This window comes from Stegodyphus dumicola, chromosome 4 (assembly GCF_044657685.1).
Source record: "Stegodyphus dumicola isolate Sdum_Otavi_A_Nest chromosome 4, ASM4465768v1".
NCBI lineage: Eukaryota > Metazoa > Arthropoda > Arachnida > Araneae > Eresidae > Stegodyphus > Stegodyphus dumicola.
Window position 1 is genome coordinate 127889930 of NC_140771.1, and position 13168 is coordinate 127903097.

The 13168-nt window shown below is 33.6% G+C and overlaps 2 protein-coding genes across 3 annotated transcripts in view; both read right to left on the reverse strand.

Moving 5' to 3' along the window:
• LOC118184249 (sulfotransferase ssu-1-like) overlaps positions 1 to 13168 on the reverse strand; it is a 116805-nt gene that overhangs the window by 36080 nt on the left and 67557 nt on the right. The gene's annotated exons all lie outside the window — the stretch shown is intronic.
• The window catches only part of LOC118184250 (sulfotransferase ssu-1-like), a 79360-nt gene continuing 67564 nt past the window's right edge, over positions 1373 to 13168 (reverse strand). For both annotated transcript variants that reach the window (XM_085815424.1, XM_085815425.1), the window contains exon 2: positions 1373 to 3148. In XM_085815424.1, the coding sequence (XP_085671550.1) occupies positions 2193 to 3134 (942 nt within the window). In that variant the 5' untranslated portion in view covers positions 3135 to 3148 and the 3' untranslated portion in view covers positions 1373 to 2192. The remainder of the gene's footprint in view (positions 3149 to 13168) is intronic.

Here is a 13168-nt window from a genome sequence, read left to right on the forward strand (position 1 = left end):
ATAAGGTCACATTACCTGATAAGTAAACAATATAATAAATAACCAGCATTGAGTTAGTAAAGTATCAGTAATGTAATGTATCATAGTATGTAATTCATGTAAACTAATTATTGTAAAAACACACGTAATTGCACACAATGAACTGACAAAAATAAGTTGGCAATGTGTCAGCATATGTATGCAGATATATCTAAAAGTACGTAGTAAGCATAAGTATGCAAATTAAGCTATTTTTTCTTTTGTTTTCAGACTTATTTATTTATGTCTTTTTTATTATTTTATATTCTTTTCTATTTTTGACAGCTGTTTGAAAAACAAAAAATATGTAAACAAATCATGATTGTAGGCATGATCTATATACTAGAAATAAATTGCTTCTAGCCACCTCAATTTATAATGTCATGATCAATTTTTACATGCAAATAACAATATACTACTAGACAATAATGTAATTTCTGAAAATCAATTAACAGAAACATACGTTTCAGCAAAAAATGAATCGTCAAAATTGAGCTGTTAAAGTTTCAGCAACACTTTACAATAGTACTTAAATGTAAGATTTGTAAACAATTTTATAGTTCTTAATTAATTCTGATAGTAAACAGATCATGTTTACAAAAATGATTTGTAACGTGGGAACATCATGCCTGTTTCTAATGCAATATAGAATGTCCTGAAACATGTTGCCTGTATCCACTACAATAGATAACATCTTAAAATATGCACCTGCACAACTATGTATATCATGTAATTTAATCCCTTTTACTTGAGCTAATTTAACGCTGAAAGGTTAGGAGTACCGTTGATGCTGACGCCAGTGGCAGTACTTGTAGTGCTCACTGGAGTCACAATTTTCATCACGACACAAAGAATGATGCCAGAATGTTATTAGTTTTCTAGTTAGTGTGTGGGGCTAATACTTAGGGTAAATATTAGGTGGCCCCCTCACTTCTACATAACATAACATACAGAAATAAACGAAAATATGCTTAACATACAATAAACATTCTCTGTACATTAACAAAAATGTAGAATACTTTTATATAAATCTTCAAGGATGAAATCTCATTTAATTACGTAATTGTTTTTAAAATATTTCTTATCTAAATGAATATTCGACAGTGACATTTACTGTACCTTTATGTTTAATAGATCTCAACAAAATTAATTCATATTTACTTTTTAAAGAAATTAATACATATTATCACTACAACTTTCTTTCCTAAATCTAAGAAAAAATAATCAAAATAAGCAAGAAACAAAACACTTTAATACATAGAAAATTTGTCAAATATTAAAAAACTGCGGCTTTTATTATGTTTCTTTCAAATAATTTTATCAGTCGCTCGTTAAAATAATGAAGTACTATAAAGAACTATAAATATTTTATTCATGTTTCAAGTAACCAGCACGTGGATTGACAAGTGGAGAGAAAATTTTGAGAACTTCGAAGAGAAAAAGTAAAACTCAGAAGGGAGGGGAGGAGTAAATCAGCAAATACAACATTCTGATCAATTAGAATATATTTACCATAAAAGTATCGTAACATTTGCGATAATAGTAATTTGCAAAATCGTATTATTCTAACATTTTGCAACAAAAATGCCATTTCTAAAGATATAAAAACAATCTTTTTGAGAAAAAAACTCTGCAACAGAAACGCCAACTGCAATGGAATTTTGAAGATATCTGGGTACCTTAAAGGTCACCCAAGAGTCCCAATGCCCAAGAGTCATAGTACCTTACACGTTAACTAAGTGATTACAAGGGTATTGTGGTAATTAAAACAGCTAATAAGGGCTACAATGACTAATTTAATCTGTTTTAGTCAGATTTGTTTCATATCGTAATTTATTCAGGGCAAGAAATTGGCATCAATAGCTAAAATGACGATATATCACAAATACAGAAAGCAAATAAGAGCAATTTTTCTAATAAAAGGAGAACTGAGTTCTAGAAAAAAGAAGATTTCGAGTTAATTATTTTATTATTTATATATATTCCTTTATACATATGTATGCATTGAAATGGTAAAATAATACAAATATTTGGTATTAATGCTATAGGATATGATGAAACGTTTTAAGGAAAACGCAAAATTGTCATTTCAGCATTTCAAATACAATGTAAAAGCTAAAGACATTTTTAACCAAAAAAAAAAAAAAAGTTTGAAATAAAAGCAATATGTTTTCTTATTCTAATTTATACCATTGTTGTATTTCCGTGCCTTTGGTTCTTTCAAGAAACTTTTGATTTATCCTGTTTAATTGTATTTCGGAAAAATGACTTCTCCAGTCTCCAACTATTCCCTTTCTTATAAATTCAGGTTTGGGTTTATCTTTTGGGGGATTCAGGGAACCTGCATAATCACGAAGGTAACGCAATCCTTCAAATTCCTTCAAAACAACTGAATCCGAATTAAGCTCATATAGGGCTGATAAGTATATTTTCATATACTCAAAACTACTAAATTTTAAAATATTGTTCAAGACACCATTATCCTGCTCAATCGCGTCAATATACTCCTTACCAAGGAATTTGGCAAGTTTAATTACAACGTCCTTAGTATCTTTCTTCATATCTTCGTACTTAGTATAAAAGATATTAGAATTATTACGATGAGGATACCATGACATCAAATGATCAAAATAGTCATTGTATTCGACTTCACCAGCCATGAATATTTCAAAAAAATCATCAAATTCAGCATCCCAGTACTCATAACCGTCATGATCCCTGGTATGATAATATAAAGATACGCAACAGTCTTTGGGATTTCTCGCAACAAAGATGTATTTAGCCTCTGAAGAGTACGGCATGTGTGTATAAGGTAAATGTGTCTTCATTGCTCCAGGTCTTGGCATTTTTGTGATGCCTTCGGCTCCGATCATGTCGATGAAAGGACATAATCTGAGAAAATCCTGCGGATGGTCCATTTCTTTTCCTTTACGAAAGATATACATAGCAATATTTTGCATCCAGGTTGTTCCGCACTTTGGGTAAGTTACGATGAAAACATCAGCCGGCTTAGGTTTGTAATTCAGTGTTTCATTGAAGCATTTTGGGGAAAAGAAGTCTGGAATTCTTATGCTGTTAATGGTTTGGTATCGTGGTCGTTTTAAGACTTCAGCCATTTCCTCTCTAGATCCTGAAAATGAAATACGTAAGATTCAAATTATTCACATGAGTTGAATTAACATTACGTATGATACTTATAAGAAAATATAAAACATTATAAAGTTTGAAGCAATATTTCAATAAACACATAGTATTCGAAAACATCTTATTATCTTAAACTAGTGGCAGTGCATACCTTGACGAGTTCAGAGTAAGCAATAAAACAAAAATCATATTTTCGATTCAGTATACAAGATGTTATGTAACATATTATTATTGACCCTATAATAACAGAATTGATTAATACAAGAAACTGAAGCTTATAAGTTGATCCCAATTTAAATTTCCATTACCTGTCAGAAAATTCCAATATTAAAATTCATAACTTATTTAAACGGAAAACTGCATTACAAGTAATTCTCTAAACACAAACGCCGGCTAGCTCTAATCGTATTCAATAACAAAGCATAGAAACAAATAAAATATATATTCATACAGAGCGTACACCAGAAAGGTGCGCCTAACGTTTAGATAATTCGAGTCTCTGTTCGAGTCACGGAGACATAATATTGGAGAACCTATCCTCATCGCAACTGGAGGTCGCCTGCTGTAAGCTATTCACATCACCACAATATGGCATTAGATAAAATAGTTTGGTAACATATCCAAATATTTCTGTTACAGTTTTGTTCTTCCTTATGTATTTAAATAAATCTTATTCGGTTTGATGGAAAATCTCTGACTAAACTTTTAACACATTTAGAGAAAATAAAATATAAGAAACGAATCAGATGCTTAACAATTACCATTTTATTAAATATTAGGAAAAACAAAAATCATCAAGGTGAAATGGCTTAAAATAAATTCCTGTTGCAATTTTTTGTTTTCTTTAACCATTTATTTCATTGGTACGCGGACCATTTTTACTTTTACAACTTACCATTTTTAAATTCCTACTAGTAACTCACATTCTCCTTATATCTTGTTCAAATTTTCAGTCGTCAATAAAATACTTTTTATTCATCCACCCAAGTTCAAATACATTTTTTTAAAACTTGTAATGGATGACACTTGATGTTTTTTCACATATTAAAGCCAATTCTACTTATTTATTCCTGTTTGTTGGAACTAAAGATATGCTGTTTTTAAATATACCGGGTGGCCATAATTAAACTGACAGTGCTCACAGTGTTCTGTAGCGCGATCTATTTGCGAGAATGACGCCACATTTTGTAAGAAGATTAAACAAGACGGGGGACGAAGGATTCCGCGAAGAAACAAATTACTTCCAAAAGTCACCGCTAGGGGACTATTTGGCGCTGTGTAATAGAAAATGGAGTGTTAACAAATGCAAATTAATACGGAATAAAATTACCTTTTATTATGCACATTTTCTGATTTAGTTCAAGTGCAATACGGCAACACTTTTAAAAAAGCGTAAAATCTACATAAACACCGATAAAGTCTCGTGATCTGCAATATCATGTACGCTGAGCAGAAGAATTTCTTTATTCAAATTTCACGTTACATCCATTCGCACAGTGCCAGCTGCTTGGGTTTTAAAAGGCAATGTCTTACGTTTCGAATCAATCGGATTGAAAGTTTATGTGCAATGTCTCCTTCTTTCGTCGAGCGTGCGTTACTGGTCAAATTCTTTTACCTCAACCAGTGCAGTGCGTCAGCCGCTCTTCGTGCTTTTAGAACGCACAAAAAAAAGTAACGGTCCTCTGTCAGTTAAAACCTTTATCACATACGATATTTGTTGCCGGAACAAAATGTTTGCAGCAACAGTTCTGAGAAACGCTATTTGGCGAAATAGGGTTACCATCTTCACTTGGTAAACAGGCTGAAAGCCAAACAAGAATCAGTTATCGCTCAGATTGGCGAAAGTGACGTTTCCTTTCAAGTGACATTCGCTAGTCAGTTATCGCTCAGATTGGCGAAAGTGACGTTTCCTTTCAAGTGACATTCGCTTCTTTGAGTTGTTTTGTATCGCTCACACGCTTTTCGTTTTAAACTTTATTGTTAGTAATGGAAGATAATAGAAAGGTGATTGCTATCAAGTTAGTCACTTTGATCTCCACTCTGGCACTTCAAGTAACAGATTAAAAACACTTCTGGTTATAGTAATCAATTACATCAGTAATAGCCAAATTCTGTATACACTAAAAATAGTTTAAAACGTGTGCTGGATAAGTCTATTTATCAGACATTACTTATGTGTATTTTCTGTTGTCTGCATTGCAATGAAAATTTGTTGGCTTACTGGAAAATTTGTGACCTGGTGACCACCTTCTAACCTTGACTAACTTTATGGCTCATAATTACTGTCCATTCAAACAAACAAACAGAAAAAAAAAAAAAAAAACTTTTATGACAAAAGTCTATATGGCTGATATTTACATTCTCACAGCCAGCAGATACTATTCAGCAAAATGAAGATCAAATAAAGCATATGAATACATGAGCAATCAAACATGTGCGAGTTGTTTACTGTCCCAAAGAACACTCGGTAATACACCTAAAACACATTAATTATAACTCTAGAAATTAGGTGGTGCTCATCATGAGTTTGTTTTATGTGAGCCTCGAAGGATATCTGTCTAACAGGAGGGATCCCTTTGTAGAAGATTTTTTAAAACTGGCTCGTATACCAGTTACAAATGGGGCAAACCTAGGAAACGTCATGTAGCCAGCCCGTTCACGGCATTCTAACCTGAGACAGAACTACCAGTGTTCAACGACACTTTGGCCACTAGTAGGCCCGTGCACTTAATTGGAAAGTGCAATTCATTATGTAAACAGACATGAAGGTGATAATCAGTTGTGTAATGTTTTAAGTAATTAAATGTTATAAATGCACAGCTGTTACATTTCTTATTATTTATTAGTCATGTTTTTATTACGTAGATCATACATATGATATAATTATGAATTAAACCAATAACAAAATGTGTACACTCTTTAGTACTCAAATACTCATCAATTAATTTTCAACTGATTATTGCATACCCATAATAATTTGCAACGAACTGATAACTATAGTTGCCAATTACATAATCGTTATCTGAATTAACAGTAACTTCAAAAAAACTTCTTGGCAATGTTCATTTTTGTATTCATACATACATATATATACACACCTAATAAGTCATATATTTACATACAGATAGAGAGATGCGATGGTTTAGAAGATGTTAATATATATTTATTAGTATTAATGTAATGAATAAGATTTAAAATAATGAATGTATATACAAATGTTTTTCATCATGCATAATAATGTTACGAATTTGGTATTTAAAAAGCTAATGTTAGTTCAATTATAAATTAAATGGTTTTATTTCTCGCGCAGTGCAGCGCGTGACGAATATTAAAAGAAATCTAAGCCGGAAAATTGAAAATACAAGAGCACGTGCATTAAATAAATAAATATCTCTTTTTGATTTCGAGAAAGTACTGGAAAATTCTAGCGCGTGATTTTTAAAATCTTATAAAAGGAGGAAAACATCTCAGTTTGTAGTACCCTGATATCAACTTAGAAAATTTCCCACCTCTGCCAAGAAGAAACATAACCCAAAATAGCAGTGAAAATGTTAATGAGCAGAATGCTTCATCCACCAATCAGGACGCAGCTGTCGAAAGTGAGAACTTAGGCTCCGTTTCCGATTTCATAATTTGGCTGAAGAAATTATTCCTGCAAGGAAAAAATCTCTTCGAACGGTTCTTAAAATCTAAATCAATATTGGAAAAAATCCAAATCGGCTGGGAAGCCTTTGAACTTTTATCAAGCATCAATTATGAATTTTAACCACATTAACAGTAACTCAAGAACTCACCTCACTGCCCCCAGCAGTTTAAACCTCGCATTTTTTAACGCCAACGGTATTCGCCACAAGAACGTTGAAGTTGCAAACTTCCTTAATCACCATAATATTGATGTGTTTCTAGTGAATGAAACTTGTCTCAGACCTAACGATACGTTCAAGATCAATGGTTACAACGCATTCAGGACGGACAGAGACCATAACAGGGGCGGCGGTACTATGATATTAATTAAAAGGCATCTGCACGCCAACGAGTTTAATATTGTTAAGTTTAGGATTATATATCTTTAGATTGCCAATAGATGGCGGTAGTGTTTGTTCGTAAAAAGAAACTGTGATGTCAATTATGTATATGTATCAGTTCGTCTTTGGTGTTCGTGAATAAATGTTGTGTGGAAGAACGCTCCTCTGTTTATTACTTTAACTGCGATCCAGTCTGATTTATTAGAGATTTACACATATTTTGTTTATGGTGCCTGCAAACCGGGATTATTACGAACCAGAAAATCGACAGACTGAATATTTCGAAAATGGAGGGCGTTCTTGAAAATTTGAAAAAGAAACGATCGGTTGTTAGACAATTAACTACGAAACTGATAACCAAAGTCGAATCGAATTTATCAAATAATATTCCGTTAAATGAGAAAATTGAGATAATCGAGGATTTATATGAACAGTTAATTGAGAAAATCAATGAACTGAAAAGTTTAGATTCAGAAATAGAAACGAAAGTAACTTCGGAGGAGATTGAAAATGAAGTTACCTTAAGTCAAGAATACCAGGATAAAACTGTTATATGGAGAGGAAGAATGCAACGATTTTTGAAGAAGAATTCGGAATCTTCTAGAACAGTTCATCAGAACGAAACGGCTAATGTTGCACTTCCAGTTGAAACGAAAACAGTGAAGTTGCCACGTCTGCAAGTCGGAACTTATTACGGAGATTCGTGTAAATGGTTAGACTTTTGGAACCAATTCGAAAATACAATTCATAATCATGGTGGATTGAGAAAAACTGAAAAATTTGCGTACCTAAAATCCTTACTTGGAGGTAATGCTTTAGCTGCCATTTCCGGTTTCGCTTTAAGTGACCAGAATTATGATTCCGCAGTAGAAATATTGAAAGAACGTTTTGGAAGACAAGATGTTGTTATCACTTCGCATATGAATAAATTATTATCCCTTGAACCAGTGGGAAACATTTCAAATGTTAAAGCACTGCGTAAGCTGTACGATGAATGCGAAGTCAACATTCGAAGTTTAGAATCGTTAAACGTTACTTCTGGAAGTTATGGAAATATTCTCTGTCCTATCATTTTGCAGAAATTTCCAGAGGAATTAAATTTGGAATTTAATCGAAGTCGAAATATGGAAGCAGGATTTGATATAAAGGAACTTATAGAATTCTTAAAAAAGGAAGTTAACTGTCGAGAAGCTGCAAGTTTAATGAACTTTGCGAAAACGAATCAGAAACCATACTTTCGTCAAAATGAACAAAGCACGAAAGTTTATCCTAATTATAAACCGAAAGTTCCGAATGCTTCAGCTTTATCAACGATTGGATACAAATGTATATTTTGTGACAAAGAAGATCATACGAAATATAAATGTACTGAGGTGAACTCTGAAGAGAAACGAAACATTTTGAAACGTACAGGAAAATGTTTTCTGTGTTTTGGATGTAAACATTTAGCTATCAACTGTAAGAACACACAATTTTCCTGCAAAAAGTGCCGCGGTAAACATCATGAAAGTGTGTGTGTGAATCCTGCATCAGCTGTCTCCAGTGCAAAAAATAAGGAAACCGAAACATCGGCGGAAATTGTTCAAAATTCTTCTGCCAAAACTGGATCTAATATTATGCTTCAAACGGTGTATGCTGTGGCTGACGGCAGAAATAAGAATTGTATTGTGAGATGTCTTCTTGACGGCGGTAGCCAAATCTCTGCAATTCGAGAAGATTATCAAGAAAATTACAGTTACCAGTGAAAGGAGAAACTGTTTTAAATCTACATACCTTCGGTGAAAAGAACGGGAAATATTGGCGTCGAAAGAAAGTTGAACTTACGCTCCGAAATATTAATGACCCTGAAAAATCCATAAATCTCGAAGTCATTGAAATACCAGTCATAACAAATGCCGATATACGAGTACCAGATGTAGAAATCAAATCCAAACTCCAAGCATTCGGCGTCACTTTGACAGACTGCGGCGGCGCCAATGGAATGAATCATATTTCCGTTTTAATCGGCGCGGACATTATGTGGAAAATAGCAAGCGAAGAAATAAAAAGGATAAACAGAAATGCCGTAGCTATGAAAACCTTGTTTGGGTGGTGTATACAAGGCAAATTTCCTTCATCAGACTTTCAAATCCATGATGCGTGTTTAAACGTAAGTGTAGAAGAGAAACTTCTAAAAAGCGTCGAATCGTTTTGGAATATTGAATCTATAGGAATTAAAAATATTTCTGACGAAGAACAAAATGAAATGGCCTTGCAAATATTTAACAACTCGATTACACAAAAGGGTGATAGATACGAAGTTAGACTTCCATGGAAAGATCAGAATGTGACTTTAAGAAACAATTTTAAGAATGCTGAAAGACGGTTCTTAAATCTGATCAAACAATTTAAATCAAACTTGAACTTTTATGCGCAATATAAAGAAGTGATTGACTATCAGCTTAAGGAAGAAATCATAGAAAAGGTCGATCTTGGTACTCCATCTGGAAGACGAACTTACTACATACCTCACCGTGCTGTCATCCGTGAAGATCATAATTCTACGAAACTTCGCATTGTTTATGATGCTTCTTCAAAGGAAAAAAATCATGAATCTCTAAATGATAATTTACTGCAAGGACCAAATCTTCTTCCTGAACTTTTGAAAGTTTTAATAAATTTTCGACTTCATCGAATAGCATTTACGTCAGATATTGAGAAAGCGTTTTTGCAAATTTCTGTTGCACCTGAAGATCGGGATTCAATGCGATTTTTGTGGATTGATGAGAATTCAAGTTTCAGCAATCTGAGAATTCAAGTTTATCGGATGTGTCGTGTAATTTTTGGAGCAAAATCAAGTCCATTTTTGCTGAGGGCTTGCATTAAGCATCATATAAAGAAATTTGAAGACATCCATCCCAGAACTGTAGAAATGTTAGAAAACTTCATGTATGTTGACGATTTTATTTGTGGATCAGATACGGAGGAGGAAGCTATACAGATATATCATGAAGCCAATGACATAATGAAAAAGGCATCAATGACTTTGACCAAATGGAATTCTAATTCGGATACTGTAAAAAACCAGTATAAATCAAGTGACAACTTCGTTAGCTTTAAATTGCCTGACTGTGATTCCCCCTCAAAGATTCTTGGACTTCAATGGGATACAATTAAGGATATCTTCTGTTTTAATGCACAAGACGTTATTGATTTCATCCAGTCAAATGACCAAACAAAACGCTGTGCTTGAAAAGCTGCTTCAAAAATCTTCGATCTTATTGGGTTTCTTGCTCCATATGTTATTCAAGCAAAAGTTCTGTTTCAGGATTTATGGCTGAAAGGTGTTGATTGGGATGAAAGTATCCCACCAGAATTGCAAGACAAGTGGAACAAATGGTATTGGCAACTATGTGATCTACCTAATATCCAGATACCTCGGTGGTATTTTCGTGATGTTGGGGAAACGCCTGAAACACTGGAACTACATTGTTTTTGTGATTCATCTCAAAGTGCTTACGGAGCAATAGTGTACGTGAAATTCCGTAGCTTAAAATATTGTGGAACAAGTTTAGTGATAACCAAGAGCAGAGTGGCTCCCCTGAAAAACTTATCTTTACCAAGACTCGAGCTTATGGCAGCAGTGTTAGGTGCAAGACTTGTAACTACAGTCCGTGTGCATTTTCCTCAAGCTAAGATTCATTTATGGACGGATTCTCTTATTGTTCTTCATTGGATAAAGAACTCACCACGGCGATGGAAAACATTCGTACAAAATCGAGTGTCTGAAATTCAAGACAAAACATCCCCGAGCATGTGGCATCATTGTCCTGGCTCAGATAATCCTGCCGATAAAATTACACGCGGTGTTAAAGTGAGTGATCTTGTAGTAGATCAAGTATGGTGGCATGGACCTCCATGGCTTCATCAAGATGAAATAAATTGGCCTAAAGTGAACGAGCATTGTAACATAGTAGATAGTGTTGAAGAAAGCGTTGTGACTCAAGTTACTAGCAGTGTTTAACCTTTACAACCTGTGTTAAAAATAGAAAACTTTAGTGACTTAGGTAAACTTTTAAGAGTCACGTCATATGTATTTAGATTCATTAATAATTTAAAGTCACAGAGTAGAGTGATTGGTCCTGTGACCAAAAATGAAATATGTAATGCTATGTGTTATTGGATTATCTTATCATAAGGTGAGTATTTTTTTGAAGAGTTGAATGATGTTAAATGTAAAAAACCATTGTCTCATAATTCCAAATTGTTTGGGTTAAATCCAGTAATGGATGAAAAGGGTTGTTTAAGAGTTGGAAGTAGATTAGTGAAATCATCATTAGATGTCGATGAAATTCAGCCTATAATATTACCAAATAATTATTTTTCTCGTTTAATTATTTTGAATTGTCATGAAAAGGTACTTCATAGAGGTGTAAATGAAACTTTAGTGCAAGTAAGAGAGAAATTTTGGATTTTAAAAGCCAGACGTTTTGAAAAATCTGTGTTACATGATTGTAGATTTTGTAAAAAATATAATGCTAAAGCTGGACACGAGATATCGGCTCCTCTTCCTGCTGATCGAGTGGAGAAAGCTCAACCATTTGAGGTAAGTGGCATAGATTTCACTGGCCCTTTGTATTTAAAGGATGGTACAAAAGTGTATATTTCATTGTTTACCTGTGCAGTGACTCGAGGAGGTCCATTTAGAATTGTTATCAAATTTAAGTACAGAGTGCTTCATTCAAGCCTTACGTAGATTTTTTGCACGTAGGGGTATTTCTAGAGTTATATATTCTGATAATGCTAAAACCTTTAAGACTGCTGATCGTGAATTAAAATATTTGTATAAATTATGTAAAGATGAAAAGGTTCTAAATTTCCTTGGTAAAAATGGGTTTGAATGGAAATTTATTGTAGAAGGTGCTCCTTGGTGGGGCGGATTCTGGGAACGTTAGGTAAGATCTGTAAAAACTTGTTTAAAACGTATCTTAGGTAAAGCTTCTTTATATTATGAAGAACTGTATACTGTCTTAGTTGAAGTTGAAGCTGTTATTAATTCTAGACCTATAACTTATGTATACAATGAACCAAATGAACCTGATCCTCTTTCACCATCTCATTTTATAACTGGATCTAGATTAACTGTTTTACCTTCACCTGAATCTAAACTAGAATCTACAAGATCTCAGTTGATTAAAAGATGGAAGCATAGGCAATTAACATTAGAACATTTTTGGAAAAGGTTTTATAAAGAATATTTGTTAGAATTAAGATCAGTCATGTTTTCAAAAACTCCAAAGAATTCTCCCGTGTTTAAAATTAATGATGTTGTACTTGTACGAGAAGATAATGTGAAACGCTGTAACTGGAAGATAGGTAGGATTAAGGAATTATTTCATGGAAGAGATGATAGAATTAGATCTTGTGAGATTCAGTTGGATAAGGGTTTTGTTAGAAGACCAATTGAAAGACTTTATAATCTTGAAGTTCAATAAAATTGATGCATCCGTTTACGGATGCATGGGGGGGGAGTGTTAAGTTTAGGATTATATATCTTTAGATTGCCAATAGATGGCGGTAGTGTTTGTTCGTAAAAAGAAACTGTGATGTCAATTATGTATATGTATCAGTTCGTCTTTGGTGTTCGTGAATAAATGTTGTGTGGAAGAACGCTCCTATGTTTATTACTTTAACTGCGACCCAGTCTGATTTATTAGAGATTTACACATATTTTGTTTAAATATTCCCAAATAGCAGCAGCATTGAAACCACTGCGATCGTTGTTCATTCGCGCACAAATGAGCCGATTGTCATCATCTCGGCTTATATTCCCCCCAGAAACATTCTCACCAACAATGACTTGCAAATTTTTAACAATATCACTCAGCCTGTTATTATAGCAGGGGACCTGAACTCTAAACATCATAGCTGGAATTCTCAAAGAAATAACACAAATGGCAACAAACTTTATAGCTATGCTCTTACGAATGACCTTAGAATTT